Genomic DNA, 20926 nt, shown 5'->3' with positions numbered 1-20926 from the left:
ATGGAAACCCAATGTTCTCAAAAAGCACACAACCCCCTTAACTTTCTCCAACCCGAAACATCCCACCCCTGTGTCAACCCCAACCCCTCACCTCCAGGTACCCACGTCACCCCCCTCTCAACCCCTTACCCTCACCAACACAACCCCATCTCATCCCTCTCAACCCCTACCATAACCCACAGGAACCCATCCCACACCTCTCTCAACGCCCATCACTCATCCTCAGCCCCCTCTCAACCCCCTTCCCATCCTCATCCCTTTCTTAACCCCACCCTCATCCGTAGGAACCCATCTCAACCCTCTCTCAACCCCAACCCTCACCCTCCGGAACCCAACTCATCCCTCTTTCAACACCATCCTCATCCTCAGCCCTCTCTCAACCCTCTCCCTCAACCTAAGTTCTCTCTTAACCCCATCCCGACCCTCAGAAACCCATCTCACCTCTCCCTAAACCCCCACCCCCACCCCTTACAACCCACCCCATCCTTCTCTCAACCCCAACCTCACCATCGGGAACCCCCTCGTTAACCCCAACCCCTCAACCCTCAGGAACCCACCTCATCTCTCTCTCATCTCCTCAGCAAGCAAAACCTCAGCCACCCTACACCCACTTAAATTATGTAACACCACTACCGTTGTATTGCTCATCGAGTTACCTCTAACCACACACTTGTCTGGGCACTGGCAGGTAATCGTAAACACTGCGTTCAAGCATTGCAGTTCCCGCCCTAATAATACTCAATGACTCATGCAGGAAAACCATAAGATTTGATCCGATGATCTCAATCATTAAGATAACGACCTGACTAAATGTAATGGTTCCTGTGAACAAATTGGCGGGCTGTCGCTTGTTCAAAAAACAACGTGTGGCTCACAGCGTGCCAAAATGTGTGATGCACCACTGGGATTTTTAAAGGCACTGTGGACACTATTGGTAACTACTCAAAATAATTGTAATGGAGAGCTGTTGACAGTATAAAACATTGTGAGAAACTAATCTTTCTGAAGTAACGTAGTTTTTGAAAGGATATGTTGGGATATACACCAAGTGAAAATAATTGTCTTTGACGATTACCGGTGCCTTTGCCTTGTCCGGTGCCTTTAAATGGGTACATTATTCAAGTCACTGTACATTACTCAAGTAATGTTAACATGGTGTCACCGCAAACCTTACTTACTTAGTATACATACACAGCCTTAAGTCATGTCTCAAGTCAATTAGTTTAAAAAAACTAAGGTATCATGAAAGTTGCAACAACATTGGAGTTTGGCAGATTTTCTGACGTATTTCCGATGTTGGTATAAACCTGTAAAATTACATCAATTACTTGTGCGGTCTCACAATGTTTAAGCTATATCTAAGGGCGTAAACTGCCCTGTACTGGTTAGGGAAGAGACAATAAGGTTCTATGACCGATAGTTTGCTAGTCTTTATCACAGTCCTTTGGCAATCCGCCAAGTGTGTACATATCTTTACTTTTTCTTTCGAATATCCCAAACACGTCTGAATGTATCAACAACAAGTTGAAAAAACAAATGAATCATTTACTTAGTAAAGGTATCATACAGGATTGGTGTGGATAAAAACATCATTGTTTAAGTTAAGTCTGAAAGCTGTGACTGATTATGAAGTTTATACTAGAAAAATATTTGTCTTGTGAAACATTTTGCTCAGAAATGAAGTCACATTTGAGAAAACTGTAAACGAACTCCTGAAAAATTCTGAATATTGTGGATGCTTTTTCACTATTTTCTTCTGATTCACAAATCGGATTGACACACGTTTTCACCCCTTTATTTTTTTTTTAGTTCATGACTATTTTGTTAGCCCTACCAACCCTACCTCTTTAAAAAAAATGCAGTGGACACTAATGGTAATTACTCATAAAATCATTAGCATAAAACCTTACTTGGTAACGAGTAATGGGGAGAGGTTGATGGTGTTTAACATTGTGAGAAACGGCTTCCTCTGAATTTGATTTCGAGACCTCGGATTTAGAACTTGAGGTCTCGAAAGCAAGCATCTGAAAGCACACAACTTCGTGTGACAAGGGTGTTTTTTCTTTCATTAATATCTCGCAACTTCGATGACCGATTGAGCTCAAATTTTCACAGGTTTGTTATTTTGTGCAGATGTTGAGATACAGCAAGTAAGAAGACTGGTCTTTGACATTTACCAATAGTGTACCTTCCCTTTAAGTGTTATCAAAAAACACTTAAACATCCTTGAACAACTCAATAGTGCTTTTGGATTATGTTATGTTCTTATCTTTTCTTAAAATAGGCAAGCACAACAAATCTATGCTTACCATAATAAGGTCACCAGCTAACCCAACATTCCCCATGTGTCATCTGTGACTGGTATCCTGCTCAAATTTGCTAAGCAGGAAAGTAAAAAGCACTATTCACAGCTGCTAAAATGTAGCTTTTTGAAATTGGATCAATCAGGTCCACAATTATGTATTTCATCCATTATCAAATCTGCCAGAGTTTCCACCTGTTCATGCCGTAAACTGGTTTCATTTTTAGCGTTATGATTGATACTGAAGTTTAAATACAAACAGTCAATCTATATGCATATTCAGTAATTTTATAATACTTTGTAAAAGTTATTGATCTCTTATAAGCAGCTGCATTAGATTGAATTGAAACATGATACTTATATTTAAAGGCACTGGACACGTTTGGTAATTGTCAACGACAATGGTGTATCTCAACATATGCATGAAATAAAAAAATTAACAAATAACATAATATATCAATATTGTCTGCTTAAAGGGTATAATTATGTACTTTTTCCTAACAAAAAACACAATGTCCACAGATATACAATAAACTTACACAGTTTGAAGATTATGATAGTAGAAAGCTTCCCTTGAAATTTTACTTACTGAGGTGCTGTAGTTTTTGAGAAAGGAGTAAAAGTAATAATTTTCATCTCAGTTTTAGCATGTAAAAACGTGTTAACCATCAGTTATGCAATGGTTTTGGTATAATATCATAACTGGTTAAGGGGATTTTACATGCTAAAATAGTTTTGGTCTCATGAGACCAAAACTATTTTGTGACTTGTTTTACTCATTTCTCAAAAACTACACAACCTTAGTTAGTAATACTTGAAGGGAAGCTTTCCACTATCATTATCTTCAAACCCTGTAAGTTTAATGTAAATTTGTGGATATTTTGAAAAAGTACCCGAATCCTTTAAGCAGCTCTATGAAATTTGGCACGGACCCGAAAATTGCAAATGTATAAAATGTTTTTATAAAAACAGACTTGCACTTTTCGACCGGTTGACCGTCGCGTCTACAGGTAAACGAGGGGACATTGGTCACTAGTATTTTGACACCAGAGTCGTCCACGGCATCATTGCAGCCGATCGTCGATGACTAGGCACCTAGACTTCGAGAGGTCAATGACCGGAGCTTGAGGGCAAAGCTTCTCATACACTACAAGGAAAGGGCAGCAGTTTTTGTTTTCAAAATAAAATAACTCTCTAGTTGTTAAAAACACACACGTGCAATCATCTTGTGGACAAGTCAGTAAAAATCAGCATAAATTAGCAAGTAACAGGGGTCGATTAGTCCAAATCTAGTTCAAATGTGCACCATGGTTGAAGGCAGTGGACACTATTGGGTAATCACTCAAAATAATTATTAGCATAAAACCTTACTTGGTGACGAGTAATAGTGAGAGGTTGAGGGTATAAAACAGTGTGAGAAACGGCTCCCTCTGAAGTGACATAGTTTTCGAGAAAGAAGTAATTTTCCACGAATTTGATTTCGAGACCTCAGATTTAAAATTTGAGGTCTCGAAATCAACCATCTAAAAGCACAAAACTTCGTGTGACAAGGGTGTTTTTTCTTTCATTATTATCTCGCAACTTCGACGACCAACTGAGCTCAAATTTTCACAGGTTTGTTATTAATTGCATTATGTTGAGGTACACCAACTCTGAATACTAGTCTTTGACAATTACCAATAGTGTACAGTGTCTTTAACTAAAGGTTTAGCATTTTGACTCGAACCCAGGCTGGTCGACCATTGGTTGACTATGTGGTAGACCATTTTAAACCCAGCCCGAGCCCATGGTTTCTTCACTGGTCCCACCAGACACTACAGCGACAAGGCTAGACTAGACTTCCAAATGAGTCGTTCGAGTGAGTTCGTCACTGCGTATGCACGTTGCATGCTGGCCAGTAGTAAATCAGCGGTCGACTGAATGTGCCCACTCGAACTCGAGTTAACAAAAAATGAAGCCAAATTTATCCAAACAGTGGAGTGCCAAGATGGCCGCATCTTTTGTGTGACTAAACGTCGCTAAAAATGCGGAAGTACGAGCAACCTTCAACACTTGACGAAGCTGAATTGACATCCATTTATATACCATCCGTTTACCTGGTACTGCCCGCAACATTCGTGAAATGAAAACTCATTAAAAAAAACCTGTTAAAGGCACTGGACACCTTCGGTAATTATCAAAGACCAGTCTTCTCATTTGGTGTATCTCAACATAATTATGCATAAAATAACAAACCTGTGAAAATATAAACTCAATTGGTCGTCGAAGTTGCGAGAGAATAATGGAAGAAAAAACATCCCTTGTCGCATAAGTTGTGTGGTTTCTGATGCTCGATTTCGAGACCTCAGCTGAGGTATCGACCTCAATTCAAATATTTTACTGAGAAATTACTACGTTACTTCAGAGGGAGTCGTTTCTCACAATGTTTTATACTATCAACAGCTCTGCATTGCTCCTTACCATGTTAGTTTTTATGCTAACAATTATTTTGAGTAATTACCAATAGTGTCCACTGCCTTTAAGCATAGGCCCTATCAGCTCAGCAAAAATTAAAAAAAATGACACATCGAACGATGGGTTTACGAGACAAAACGTGTATCTATTTACAGATGCTTGTCATTTTTTATTTGGAGCTATAGTCACAATCTAGAAAATTTGTTGGGGGATGGAAAATTTTATTTTAAAAACTCTTGTTGTTTATTTCGATTGTCTTTATTGGGGTGATCAAAATAAAAACACTTCACAAAGGTGACTTTTACTGTAATCCACCCTCACACACTTTTATATGAGGATTCTCTCTATTGAAAAGGAGTGCGTTACATGATCAGGGCATAATTACTGATCGAAAAGTTGAGTCGTCAACCACCGGTTCTTTTTAGAACCAGCACTCGGCAAAAGAGATATTCTCACGGTGTGACTACAACCCTCTCTTAGTTATACTTCCACCACCACAGTTTCAAATCCTAGGTTTCTATCTATTGAAAAATCAGTGCGTCGCAAACCTCATTTTGAAGACGACCACTTCTGATCAAAACATTGAGTCGTTAACCACCGGGTCTTTTCAGAATCAACACTACTTAAAACGAGATTTTCACATGGTGTTACCGCAATACTCTCTTAAAGTTATATCCAGTTAAACTTCCACCTTTCAAAGTTTCAAATCCAACATAGGATTCTATCTATTGAAAAAAGAGTGCGTCGCAAATCTCAAATTGACCTTGGGAGCTAGTTGAGGAAAACGGTGAGTATAAGCATGGAGGAAAAATAAGCCTCTCTTAATATTCATGCATGACGTCACCATTCTAACCCAAAACGAGGCCATCTGCGCAGCCACTGCACTGGTGGTGGCGTGACGTGCGCCGATGGCATCAATTTGGGGGTAGAGCTGTGACGTCATGCATAATTATTAAGAGAGGTATAGGTCTCCAACACAATTATGACATTTCTTCCTATTAAAATCTGGCATAAAAAGTGCAAGTGTCTCTTAAAATGTTACGAGCTAAACGCGTCAGAACCAAGGTGTTTTTTTTTGTTTGTTTTACCTTCTAACTGCTGGCACAGTTGACATGAAGAAGACACGGAACGTGACCACCTTCAATGACTAGTTTGCATACGGTAATAAATTCTAGCTCATTAAGTCACCAAGGTTGACGGATTTTAATTACCATGTTTCACATTAAATGTGCCGTGTACACGTTTCTGACTGTTAACAAGCTACGACTAGCGATTAAAACGATTTGAGAACATCTGTCCTTATTTCGAAGGAAGCCAAGCAAACAAGCAGCAGTTGGGTATAGGATTGGAAACTTTGCATGGTGGAAATACGATAAGTTAAGATTTGTGGTGGGTAACATCATGAAATGACATCTCTAAATGAGCTGGGGAGGTTCTGAAAAGAACCGTTTGTTTCCACTCAAGAAGCAGTTAGTTTGACATATATGTACACTGTAAAAACATTGTTTAGAATTTCCATTTTCAACAGAAGTCTAAGCATAGGTTTGTACCCACTTTTAAGCATATTTATCGCTATTTTAATTAAGTTTTATATATCATTATTTTAATTATATAATGAATAGGGTAGATGGCCTTAGCTTTCGATCCAATCCGGACCTTCTTCAGAGGCATTATTTTAATTATATTTTAATTTAATCTAAATAAATTTTACCATTATTTTAATAAACAGTTTAAAAAGTGGGTACACAATTCGTGTTCAAACTCTGAACACTATTTTTCAAGTAGTAGGACACATCTGGAGATGTTGTGCTATTTGTTTCACACAGTGTTGTATACATGCAATTAAATACTTCGTTAGTGCCTGACACAGAGCCACTTGCATATTGCAATCCGGGAGGTTTTTGTGCAACAATCAGAGAGGAGGCATTTAGAGTTACATTAATTATAACGGAAACTCAGTCGCCATGATTCAAATTTGTCCATCAGAATATTGCGAGATTGGGTTATTTTTAGGGAACTTTCTGCAGAATTAAGGAGAGATTGGCAGCTCATCTGACGTTTCAACCCTATAACACAGTCTTTCTTGAAGACTAAAATGAACGAGAAATATAGGGTCGAAACGTCAGGCCGCTGACAACTTTTTGGGGGGTAGAGTTTGCAACAGCTTATTCTGGGGGTTTTCACAGTTGGATAAATGCAGACTTTTCGATTTAAAACTATAGGCTATCTCTTGATAGTATGTCTCTCTGCAGCTGTAACTTTTAATTAAACCTGCTTTAAATAGAGTAATTCCACGGTTGACTAAATAATCCAAGGTCGCTATTGACTCACAAAATGAAGCGTGGTGATATAACAATGTTCGCCAAATATTATGATTTGTATTTCTGCATTCTTCTGGTGAGCTTTTGCCAAGTTATAACGCCGATTATGAGTGACTCATAAATAATAATAAAAATATAAAAGAATAATAATAAACAATTGACTTTATGGCCTATATTGAGACCTAATATAAGTTAAACAAAAATGATTTTCTTTTACTTTTAAAATTAAAACTTTAGGTTACGCCTCTGCCTCGAATGAGATAGGTCATCAGTTATAGGTGAGCCGAAAGACAGAAAGACTGTTACGCAAGTCTAGTGTGACGTCACATTTAAAACAAATACAAACATAATAATGTTTGAACATTCAATTTGTGAAATTGATGTATAGTTTGGTTGCTGTTGGTGGTGTTGAATAAATAAAGCTGTATAGCTTCAAAGCAAGTAAAGAAAGAAAAAACACAGATAGACTTATGACAAGTCTATAGTACGACGTCATATCGAAAAATCAACCCCACCCGAAGGTGCTCGTTTCGATTAATGGAATACGTTCAAACACGAGACGGGTATTTATTAACAAACTGGTCACTGGAATATTAAGTGTAATGAGAGACGGGGACGCGACTGTAACAGAAAACTTGGCTACTTGAAAAGTTCGAACTGGTTGGATTAGCTACTTCAAACATGGAGTGCAATTTCTGAATTAGGATACGGGCCATGTGACACGTGGCCTTTACATCAGGCAACCAATACCAGGCAATCTCCAAGATGAGAATCCATTCACAGAGAACCACATTGTGACATGAAAAGCACAGTGTGATTTTTATAAGAATTTATGCTGAAATATAGTTAAGGCGTTTCCAGGAAGAAAGTTCTTAAAGACCCCCAGGTGGGAGCTGAACCCACGACCTTACACTTTCTTCACAACAGATGTCCCAACCGCAAACACTTACAGAAAGCTTACACACTGTTTCATAAAAAAACACATACCGCTGGACGGCAAAAACCCACACGAAATTGCTCATAATCACCAGTGTACAAATAACATCAAAAATGAACGTTGACCCTGTGATATTTGTTGTATGTGCCAAAATATTAAGTCTTGCAGTTTCTTCATAAAATCTAGTCAGATAAACTTTGCGAAAATACGCCCTTCATCTACACACACACACACACGCACACACACAGTCAAGTCCGTAGCTATACCGAAACATTACAACCCGTTTTCATTACAGTAAATTTGCACTTTTTAGGTGCCTAACAATGAGTTGTTTTGCTGCTACTTTGGATTGGTCAAACAAAGAGACAAAGGACCCTTTTGTTCGCCCTGTTTGTTCCCGAGCGCACTCTCACGAGCCGCGGGCATGATCAGGCATGCGTACATCGTCGAAACTTTTTAAAGCGGGGCTATACTACACTTGGACCAAAGTCGAATCTATTTTTAAAACCCAACTTGTTAAGTGTTTTGTTCGATTTATAGATTGAGGAATTTGTGAAATCATCACCTGAAATCCCAAACAGAAAACTCACTGGATCAAATCGTCCAGCAAAATATTTATATTCTTCGAGTAAAAAGGGAAACAGAAAAAAACAGACTTTGTGTTTAAATTCGATTGTGTTGGGCTACCTGTCATATTTAACAGAGAAGTGAGGTTATACTTTGCAATGCAAGGGCTCAGCAGGTGAAATATTCGCACGAGTTGATCATTGTTTACAGAAATAAAGTACAGAAAATAAAATAAAACACAATTGAGCGTAATGCTTCGAAGATCAACACTGCATTCTAGTACTACTGTTTGTGCTTGACGGTTTGCTTTAACCATGGAAGTTAAAGCCCCTTTCACACGAAATCAATTTAGCACGGGTCGCTTGCTAAATTGTAGGATGATTGTTAAATTTTACAGCATGTACCTTGTGTGGACAATAATTTCAAGTTTTCTTGCAAAGTCTTGTCAAACATTGCTACATTTTCCAACCATGCTAAAACTAAGCAAGGGACCCCAGTTAAATTGCTGTCATGTGAATAGCACTGAATAGAACAATCAATTATTTTGAATTTTAGTTGTAAAACAGGGTTAATGCATGCTTCATTTTTGAAAGGGCAAGGGCACCAAGGTGGTTTCTCCTTGGTAAAGGGCACCCTATGAAGTAATTGTAAATTTCTACTGGAGCATTTCTGAGCACCAAGGCAATAACTCGGGGGCATGGAGGCAATCGCCTTCATTGCCTCCGTGAAGTGTCAGGCCTGAAATCAACATTCTACCGAGAGGTGTTTGTTGTTGTTCTGTTATAACTTGGCACATTTTTGTGCAATCTTCAACAATCGTGTTTGGAATGACAAGTAACAATGCGTTTGAACAGTTGACATAACAATGATGTTTATCTGTTCTTAAAAAAAGAAACGTCAACAGTTTCGACAACAACCACCAAATACTCGATCACCAATGACTTGTTATTAATGAGTCACAATAAAGTTCCATACCGTAAACAGCTTAAATGCTTTTTTTAACACAGTTCGAAAGTCCGAAAACTCGATTTTATGTTTTATTCTCAACCATAGCTTTTTATACCCCAGTCAGCTGGCCCTCTTAGCAACAACGACAAACAAGTTGTGCTCTCAAGTTGCGGTTTGGAGCCAGGGTTGTTTACAACCTCCCCCAAACCACAGCACACAGTTATATTGATGCGGTACTTAGAATTGACTGTGACTGACAGGGTGTAAAGGGATAGTAACTGACAGTTGGGGTGGTGGTGGAAAGGGTGGTGGTGGTGGGGGGGGGGGGGACACGAAGTTTTAGCTGCGTGTAAATCGGCTGGTTCTAGCTGTGTGTAAATCGGTTGGGGCTCAATAGATGATCCGTTTTTAATCTCTTTAGTCATCTAGTCTGGTAGCATAAGCCGTTTAGTTAACTTATATTTCATACACGCAGGCTTTTATTTTCTGCATTTATACCATAGGTAAGCAGTTCGCAACAGCTAATTATTTTTGTCAGGTTTTATTTTAAATCGTACTTAGTCATACCTCGTCAACCTTAATGATTTACTATATGAACTGATGAGCACAACTGAGAGCCTTACCGCAAATAATAACAGAACTTTTAGACTTTTGGGCTTAATCAGATTAGCATTCATCCTCTTCTTAATCTAACATGGATACACTATCCGGGTACCCTTAAATTATGGACAGACGATTCACCTTAATCTCATATAATCCATTCCTATTGTTGTGAGGCTTATTAAGAGGCCATGGATTTATGTTATCCGGTGTTCACAAATTCTCAAATAAACACAAATGGAGTACAATTGTGATAACAATGCCCCCGCTGTTGCAGAATCAATTAAGATGTCTGAACCGAGATTAAAGAACCCTATGTATTCTTCAATTATTAAAGCCCATCTGCAACACAAAGGTATTATGTTAACGTATCGTGCCATGACCAGGACGCGAACCCACACTCTGCTATTCAGAAATACAAGATCTCGACCACGACACGCATCAAGATTCAATGATTAGTGTTCATTACATGGATGCAGTTATTTCCTAACTGGTTCAATATGTACTTTCAAAAAAAAAAAAAAAAAGGGAAATCAAGTGTCATGGCCAGGACTCGAACCCACACTCTGCTGATCAAACACATTAAAAGATACTGGCTACGACACGCATATAAAGATCCAGTAACTATTGTTCATTACACGGTTGCAACAACTTCTAGAATTGGTTAAAACAATGTGCTTTCAAAATTAAACGAAGGCGATATAATTAGTGTCATTACCAGGACTCGAACCCACACTCTGCTGATCAGAAACACTGGCCAGACCACGAAATGCATATATAACTAATCATTACCAATTGTTCATTACACGGTTCCAGTCATTACTATAAATGGTGAAAACAATATGTACTGTTCAAAACTAAACAGAGGAGATACGTGTCATATCCAGGACTCGAACCCACACTCTGCTGATCGGAAACACAAGGACTAGACCACGACACACATACAAAGATTCACCAACTACTTTTTCATTACATGGTTGCAGTCATTTGGTTAAAAACTTACCATTCTCATGATCTTGTTTAGTATCCTTCTTCATAATAATAATATCACTTTCTTTGGGAGCACCGCAGTGGGTCCAGACTAAAAATGTTGGGGCCAGGGTGGCTGAAAACACCATGGGGTCCGACCTGTCAAAAACAAAAAGTACACCAAAAAATAATTATTAAGTTTTAAGTTCCGGATGTTTGGAAATTCAACTTCCCTTCTTAGTCCTTAGAACCCACACCCCTTAAATTTTTTTGTTGGGGCAAGTGTCAGTGTGGAAGGAAAAAGGTACACGAAATGAAAGATTTATGGTGCCCTGGTCTGGATTTGTGTTTAGGTTATGGGATGATGGACATTAGGTGCTGTAATTTCAATCTAATTAGCGTGCGATGTGGGAATACTTAACAAATTCAATCTTTCCTCTGATCCTAACCAGAAAGGTGCAATTAATTCTTGACAGATTTAGCCTAAAATGTAGCATAGGGCGAAACCCCACTACGATGCCAGCTGTTGAGTTTTGTCATCATTATTCATAATTATTGTGACTGGTTTCCCCAAGTTAACCAAATTATTTTGGAAGTGGGTCGGAATTCTTTATTAGATAATTACTAATTTTAAGGAAAAAATATCAACAGTTATTTTAAAAGTTGTTTATTTCTCTAATTATCTCCAGTGGGACTAATTAAGGATTTTTCTTTGAAACTGTAAACATGTTGCCATCGTAAATCATCAAAATCTTGTCACCTCAATGGGATTAAAAAAGAAGGTCACTTTTGGTAATTACTCCAAAAATGATTGACTTTAAAAAACTTATTCGGTTAAAGCCACTGGACACTTTCGGTAAACAGTGTTGTCCGAATGCCCAAACTTCGTGTATCACAACTTATATATAAAAATAACAAACCTGTGAACATTTAGGCTCAATCGATCATCGGAGTCAGGAGAAAATAACGGGAAAACCCACCCTCGTTCCGCACGTTTCGCCGTGTCATGACATGTGTTTAAAATAAATCCGTAATTCTCGATATCGAGAATTGATAATTGTTTTAATGTCTTCTCTAAAAAGTAAAGCATTTCATGGAATAATATTTCAAGAGAAGTCTTTCACCAATACCTTCTGTAAACCCTATAAGTTATTTGTAAATCTGTGATTTTTGTTTTCCTGTTCCGAAAGTGTCCAATGACTTAAAGCCATTGGACACTTTCGGTACAGAAAACAATTCAAAGTTGTGGGCCTTGGACATTACTGTTTACCGAAAGTGTCCAATGGCTTTAAATGCACCGTGGACACCTTTTGGTGATTGTCACAGACCGGTATTCTCACTTGGTATATCCTAACATAATTATGCATCAAATAACAAATCTGTGAATATTTGAACTCGATTGGTCATCAAAGTTGCAAGAAAATAATGAAAGAAAAAACACCCTTGTTGCATAAATTTGCCTAAAAAATATTAAAAGACTTCAGGGAGGCCTGAAGCCTTTTAATACTTGACTAAGAAATAACCTCTTTCTAAACAACTACGTTGCTTCAGAAGGAGCCGTTTCTCGCAATGTGGACACTATTGGTAATTGTCAAAGACTTGGCTTCACAAACCTGTGAAAATTTGAGCTCAATCGGTCATCAAACTTCCGAGATAATAATGAAAGAAAAAAACTCCCTTGTCACACGAAGTTATGTGCGTTTAGATGGTTGATTTCGAGACCTCAAGTTCTAAACTTGAGGTCTCGAAATCAAATTCGTGGAAAATTACTTCTTTCTCGAAAACTATGGCACTTCAGAGGGAGCCGTTTCTCACAATGTTTTATACCATTAACCTCTCCCCATTACTCTTTAACAAGTAAGGTTTTATGCTAATAATTATTTTGAGTAATTACCAATAGTGTCCACTGACTTTAACCATTACTCGTTACAAGTAAGTTGTCATGCCAAAAAGAATTTAGAGTAATTACCAATAGTGTCAAGATAAAGATCAATCGAATCCACACTAAACTTCTTCCTACATTCCAAAGTATTCCGGGTTTCAAGAGCAGGCAAATTGCACCCACTCAAAATTCCAAAACACTTCAACTGGAATCTCTTTCAAGAAGGGATTCGTGCAATCATCGAATTCTGTTTCAGAAAAAAAAAAATCAAATTAAAATTACGATTTATGATTCAGAACTACCCAAACTCAATTAGAGATTATCATTACATGGTGTTACAGCAAAACTTTAATACTAGATCGTTATTCCACCATGGAAAGTTTCAAATAAGTTACCAAAACTAAATCCTTTAATCTACTGGAATATAGCAAAATGTGCTGAGAACTTTAATTGCTTTGGATGGAGTAACAATCAAGATTGTCCATTGTTTGATTTTTCACGGCAAACTTGATTGGAAAAACCCTTATATCTCGCCTCTTAGTACGTGCCTAGCGCCAAGGTTTTGCGAGTAAAAAACCTGGAGGAGATTTTTTAACACCAGCTTGCGATCCATTGCATAGGTAACAATCCCTCAATAATCAATCATTCCTTCAGCTCTCTATACAACTCAAAATAATTTCAAGGTCATAAACAACACGCACTCCGTTTCGATTTTGTTATTACGCCATAATTGGTGTCCTGTCAGATGCTGGTATGAACATCTAGCGTTCACGCGCACGGGGACAACAACCGGTAAGAGTTGAACGATAGAGGGCGGGTGACTGAGTCACTACTCTCCCGCGTGAGAGTTGACTTTAAGCTCCTCCCATGGGAGGAGCTTAGCGAGCGCTGCATACAGGTTAAGCATAGCAACAGTCATCTCCTCAATGCTGATTGGTTTGCCGTGTCCATCGCCGGGGCCCATGATTTAACGTGGTTTAATATCTCAATGAGCCACAGCTGTTGACCAGCTGATCGGGTCCACAAAAAGGGGCACCCCACTTATTTCATCAACACAAACTTTTGAGATCTCAGTGTGGCAACACACAGATAAGAACAACAGCATCTTCACTGAAAATCAGAGTTATTTTATAGAAAACTTCCACCATGAAAACCGTTTCGGAAATGCTACAGCAGGACTTAAATCTCTCGAGGAATAATTTAATGATCCGTGGAGGGGGCTTGAACACCGCGGCTCTCCTGGCGGAACCCGGGACTGCCTCGCTGCTCCACGGCTGCAAGTGGCTGGAGGAGATGAAGGAGAAGAACACATGCACAGAGGGTGCTAGTAACGGCAGAGGAGGCAAGCGGGAGACGAGGATAAGACGGCCCATGAATGCCTTCATGGTGTGGGCCAAGGATGAGAGAAAGAGGCTCGCTGACCAGAACCCAGATCTTCACAATGCTGACCTCAGTAAAATGCTTGGTGAGTAGAGTAGTCTGACAAAAATACACCACGTAAAACATGCAACTTTTTTCCTCGGATCAAAAAAAAAAAAAAGTAACAAAACCATTGGAAATTTGTAATTTTGTAATTTCCTCTTTTTTGGTGAAGTTCTAGTTCAGTTGCGTGCCGTCATAATGCCTGAAAACACACAGCAGCAAAACTCGACACCACTTCTTGAGAACACTCAAGTTGCCAACTGTATCACATCATGTCAAACTTGCTCAGCGTTGACCGTCTTGAAATTGTGAGAAAACAAAACAAACCCTTAATAACAGGTGGCAAGTTGAGCTACAGATCCAGTGAACAACTTCCAATATTACGCGTAAAGAGAAACACGCCACTGACTTGTGGTAGCCTCAAAAACAAAACCATTAAAATTGCCTTTCCAACCAGCAGTTTTTTTTTACTTCGAATATTGTAACCGTTTGAAATAACCGCACAGAATTTTCGCACTGCGCTTACTTGCACCTTCCTCCATGCTTGCACACATTCAATACAACTAAAATATCATACAATATACATAAAAACAGAAATACAGTGTACTACAAATTCACTACACACACGCACCGCGGGGTCTACCCCGTTCATAACACCGTGAATCGTGCATTAGCTCACCGCGTTGTGTCAAGGCCATTGGGCCCCAAGCCCGTAGCTGTTCGTGTAAATCATATGACAGCTCCGCTACTCAAGTTTCAGTAAACACTGCTCCAAACGAAGGGACCCACGTGAAAAATAATTTGATAAGATTTGGATACTTAAGTGACGGCCACCACAAAATTCAGTGGTAATTTTTACTCTGTACTGTATTGTACTTCATCAACATTTCGTATCTAAAGACAACTTAAACCATGTTATTTGCTTTCATGTGCACTATGATCTTGATGGAACAGCGCCTTATAAATTTTAATTGTTATGTTATGTTTGAGTGTACGAAATTTGTAAAATGTGCCCAAGGTTTTATGGGATTTCGTCTGTCACAAAGTGGTTGATGGTGGTATGCATTTAGAAAAACCATATACCATAAGTTAAACTTCTGATGCATTTTTCAGAATTGTCGGGTTAACCGACGGTTGTTTTACCATAGTAATATCTCTATTATCCCATGCAATGGTAAATGGTGCAACATATACCCCAAAATACCTGATACACCAATTGTATTCTTTGAACTTGTATTGCGTTCGTATACACGATCATCAGATCCATTTAGTTCTTTTGATTATTATAGCTCCATGTTTTGACACAACAGATAAAAACGAATCTTCAGACGGCACTTCGACATTGCATGCACTACAACAGCAGTAAACCCCAATCCCTGAACTGCCACTCAAAACCCCCCAAGTCATAACCCGTTTATCGGACCCCTTAAGATGCTTCTCTTTTACCCGGTGACACATGGGATCAAACCCGGTCACTGTGGTACATAATACCATATTTTTATGTAACGTGTACATGGTTCACAGTACGTACATGTTCATGTTCATATTCTGACAGTTTCACTGAGCTCGCATTAAAGAGCATTGAAATGTTTCTTAGGCAAACTGTCAAGTTGATAACATTTTGAAAAATAACATGTAGTATTCTGTACACAGCATCCCGTTAAATAAATAATACTCTGTAAAACATGAATGTTTGGTTCTATTTGCTTGGCTTGTACAGAGAGTAAACAAAATTGTGTGTTTGTGCCTGGTGCACGAATACACACAATATATAGTTCACACATACGGCCAACCAGCCAGGTACATGACATTTTCAATTCTGCACACGTTTACTAAAGGTGGGTATTAATTGTCAATGCATTGTCGACACCTAAACTGAACACAGATGCTGACATATGGAACCATACTTTTCAATCCCCACTCAGTATGGTTAAAATGAGGCAAAAACCTGCGCCAAAACGGATGTTTAAAACCCATCTCAATATTTCATTTGAAACATGAAGAACGCATCACACTTACCGTGGACATGTAATGTACATTGCACATGTATGTAACATACTGTACACACTCTATCAACATTAAAGCGTAGTGGCCGTGTTGAAATTGAAACCAGCTTTCCATGCCATATGTTAGTGTATTGTGGGGTTTTGTGGTTGGTAAAAATGACTGGTTCCTGCGCAATTGATTGAATTCCGAACTGTGAGCAATTCATTCATGTGACAGCATTATAATAACATTAACAGTATACATTATGTGCAGTAAGGTAACGAGGGCTCTGTATGCTTTTGTGTTGAAGGGTACAGTGAACGCAAACTGATGGCACGGGTAGTGAAATAAAATGTGCAGCATTTGACGGATTGTTTATGTGCACTGCATTTATAATGACGTATCACTTGATTGTGTACGTGCACACATGAACATCAGTTGAAATCTACACATGACTGTTAAAGGGGGGATTGAAAATTACATTCATGGTTAGTTAAATCATGGAGGAATGGTTCAATCACTTTGTGTTGTGCAATGTAGCTCTATAATACCTAAAGAAAATTCATATCTAATATAGGAAAACAAATTTCATTGTTCACTCTGTTAGTTTTCTTCTCCTGGATGTGGGGAAGCAAGTAAACATGAGTCCTGTCATGAGTTTAAAACCACACGTTGCTTTAGCTTCGGCTGGCTATAAAGTGTTCAAATGTTTCGATTGGATTTATTCAAGAAGCTATTTTTTGTGGACTTAATGGTATAGAGGTAGGGTTGAATCCGTTTCTAACTAAAGGGTTATTGTTTAAGTGGATTTTGCAAGTAATATTTTCTAGTCTTAAATTGATGAAAGGGTTTGTGAGCTCTATGAACTTTTTCCCTCTTATGCTCAACTCATTACAACACATGTACGTCCTTGTCACTCGGGATGATCCCAGCATTAGTCATTACTGGTCGAGCTGGAATCTACCGAAATACGTAGAGTCATTCTTGCCTTATTCCCAGTGCCTCCACAGTGAAATTTGAAACAGATGTTAGTGTGCACAACGTGAAACAACAAATCCTTTAGTATCTTCTTTTTTACACACTCTGTTAGTTATGATGATAAGTCAGTTATTATGTCTCGATAAAAAGGATCAGAAGGTCTAGGGACTTGGGACCCGTGTCCTCTTTATGCAAGTCCTGGTGGAACAGAGAATTTAAAATCATGGCGTGTTGTTTAGAAGTTCGTTTGTTTCCCTTCCACTGTTTGAAAACTGGTCTGCCTATGTATCGTATTACATCAAGATATTAAAGTAAAATCAAAACGCCCGTGCTGTTTAGCAGAAAATAATGCATGACGAATCTCTTTGCTAAGCAAAAATTGAGTGGGGCACCATACACAACAATGTAAACTTGATGTAAATTAGCTGGTACTCTGTTTCTGTTAGTCAATACTTCCTTTTGCTTAGCAAGTTTTTGTGCTTACGGGCTTTATGAGATTGGAAGTATATGAGATTTCTGTGCGATTCCAACCAGTAGTGTTGTGATACCTGGAGGGAAAAAAAAACCTCGAATGCTTTGCAAAAATGAATTACACGAGTTGTCCTTGGACGCAGGCCGGTGCAATAATTAAAATGCATTTTGCAATACTAGCTAGCTGGCATTGCGAGCATGCAATGGCGATTGCATAAAATGTTAAGTAATAATAATAATGGATATTCGCTGAACTGCGTGGGCTTTTGGTGAAATGGGAAATAATAAGGTTATTATTGCAAGGATGGCTGGGAAAGTGATGAATAATACAAATTTATTACACCAGGAGAGTACCAGTTGATTCTGACTTATTGGAAAGGCTATGAATACTTAGGGATTTCCCTGGTGCCGTTTCAGCTTGGAATCGTTGTGATGTTATTCATTTTGGTTATACCATTTACACCGATGTGTGTTAGCTCTGTATATACTCAGTTTTGATGTTGTTGTTGTGTTGTTAAGCTTTGCGTAAACATGCACTGTTGAGCTTGGCTTAAAAAATAGAGGTTATAAATCTGTAAGGGTTTTGGTGTTACAGAAAGGAATTGCAGAGCTGTTTCTGTCATAAAAATTTAACTAAAACTTGTTGTATTCCCACCATGTCTTTGTGTCTAAAACACAATAAGTCTTTTGTGTTCTCTGAAACTAGGGAAGATCAGCGCATGCGCTAGTTGAGATTTAACTTAATAGGTTCATTTGATTGGACAAGGGTCCTCGTTTCGCAATGCACAGCTGACCCTTCGACCCCCAGCGTACGGGGTATACGGGCTTCTCTCTCTACTGCTGACGTCATTGGATTGGGGTTGCCCTGTCTGTTATCTGTGGACTCCGCCCCCAAGGTCACGTGCTTAGTTTTTGATCGAGGCACCTCTTGAACCCTTCTATTATATTCCAGAGCTTAGGTTTTAAAAAGAGGTTGCCGTCAAGCGTGTGTCAGGTAAACAGGTTTTCAGGGACCTACTTTAAATGCTGGAAATACAAGTTTTGTTTCTGGATTCGTGACAGCAAGAAAATTGAAGGCACCTTTTTGTTTTGATGTGGCTATTTGTTTCTTTGAGGCTTTTGTTTTATTTCTGGATTTTAGAGGGAAAAAAATTAATAAAGGCGACTTGTTTGTAAAAAAAAAAAAAAAAAAGGGCAGATATTGGAAAATGTTTTAGGTTAACTATAGTATCAAATGCATTCAGCGACCTGTTGTACATGCAGAAAATACAAGTTTCGTATTTGTGAAATTGTGAGAGCAAAACAAAAGTGAAACACCTTTTTTTCCATAAAAAAACCCACTCAAAATTGACAGATGGTGATATTGGTTCCTTTGAGCACCTCCATGCTTTGAGGTTTTTAGAGCGTGCCCTTCAAATCTAAAACACATTACTTTGCAGGATCGCTATGATGTAATCTCGTTGGTGGGTAACTAAAAACCGGTTTATTGTGTAAAGCGGTTGGTCACGGCCTGTCTAGCTCTCTTGCGGTTGTTATTTTTTTAAGAGGGGGACTGTTCTGTGGTCACTGGTGAACTTTTTCCCTCCCATCTCATTTGCATACAGTAGCAACTTTACTGGGGATGTTGTGTTGGAAGAAAAGAGAGTGAGAAAGAATCCGGTGTTTACAGTTATAGGGGGGTTGTTGTTGGAGTGAAAAACATGCGGACCGCAGCGTATTAAGGGAGTGCGGTCAAGCTTATAGCGATAATTGTCAGCTGGCCAAGCACATTGGGTTTATGCTCTGGGAGTTGCCCCGGCGTACCTGGGGATATGATTACCATACAGCTAGGTTGAGCAATAACAAGGCTTTTGGTGTTCAGGTTTTTTTTCTTCTTCGAGTGACCATTATGGATTTACGTGTGACCATTGTGGATTTATTTCGTCAACAACTCGGTGCTGCGTGGGATAAGTCCCCAGCAAGTTTAACGTTAAACATACACTGGTGTTATTATTATTTCAACTATTGTTAGAGCAAAAAGTGTTTTTGATGATCAGAACTTTATAAGTGACCAGCCGGGTTTCTACTTGTTTTGTTGAAATCGTCTTTCTCTCTTGAAACGTACATGACTTGTAAACTTAAAAATGATTAATGGATAGAAATTATGGCTCCTGGTAATGTATGTGATCACCCTTGTTTACTTAAGATTTCGCAATTCCAAAACGAGCACATAAGGACAAAGTTATGGGTAGTTTATCACAAACTATCAGTCAAACAACTGCACCGTGCAGTTGATATATAACGGCTTTTATCTAAACTATAATGTAGACTAAAAATGATACAAACGAGCTTCGGAGTGACGTTAAAAAAAACACTCTCCTGCCTTAAAAACATAAATAAAACAATAACCAACAAACGGCAGACACCCCTCCCAAACACCCAAACAACAACAAAAACAAAAAAGCAAACAAACAATTAAAAATCCTCAAAATAAACAAACAAACAACACTTTAATTGTATACGGTATAGGCTAAGTCATGTACATTTTGTTTAGGGTGCACTAGAGACAAGAAAGACCACCTGAAACACTCCCAGAACATTGACAGTGAACCACCGTTTCTCCACACTTTTCAATAGTCGCCCAATAAACGTCAGGGTTATTTACAACTCCTTTAAAACCATAAACGAGTTCCCTATTGATGTGCGAAAGTATGACTAATAGCCTCGTGACCTCGACGCCAGCTGATCGAACCCACTCGCCTCGAGATGTTGAAAGGGGAAGTCCTTTTGACGGGCGTTGGGGGGACGAGGTTTCCCAGAAGGCCGGCTGGTATAGGATTCCAGTCACACAACATAATCTAGTAATTTCCAAACTAACGGAAAACCCCACGCATCCATCTGTTAGCTCTGTGTTTTTTCTCTTAAAGGCACTGGACGTTGTTGGTAAATTACTCAACATAATTGTTAACATACAAATTTACTTCGGACGCAACGAGCAATAAAGAGCTGTATCAATTATTTTGAGAAACAGCTCCCTTTGAAGTAACGTAGTTTTTGAGAAAGAGGTAATTTTCACTCGAATAATACAATACTTCAGCTGAAGCCTTGTA

The 20926-nt window shown here is 38.7% G+C and overlaps 2 protein-coding genes across 2 annotated transcripts in view; both read left to right on the top strand.

The window, feature by feature from the left end:
- On the top strand, positions 1-528 carry LOC117304746 (extensin-like). Its single transcript, XM_033789348.1, has one exon. The coding sequence runs from the start codon at positions 1-3 to the stop codon at positions 526-528; it is 528 nt and encodes a 175-aa protein (XP_033645239.1).
- Positions 529-14004: 13476 nt separating this feature from the next.
- The window catches only part of LOC117304479 (transcription factor SOX-7-like), a 12040-nt gene continuing 5118 nt past the window's right edge, over positions 14005-20926 (top strand). The window contains exon 1 of the mRNA XM_033788967.1: positions 14005-14445. Coding sequence (XP_033644858.1) covers positions 14127-14445 — 319 coding nt within the window. The 5' untranslated portion in view covers positions 14005-14126. The remainder of the gene's footprint in view (positions 14446-20926) is intronic.

This window comes from Asterias rubens, chromosome 21 (assembly GCF_902459465.1).
Source record: "Asterias rubens chromosome 21, eAstRub1.3, whole genome shotgun sequence".
NCBI classification, from domain to species: domain Eukaryota; kingdom Metazoa; phylum Echinodermata; class Asteroidea; order Forcipulatida; family Asteriidae; genus Asterias; species Asterias rubens.
The sequence above is the reverse complement of the archived record's forward strand: the minus strand, read 5'-3'. Positions and strand labels throughout refer to the sequence as shown.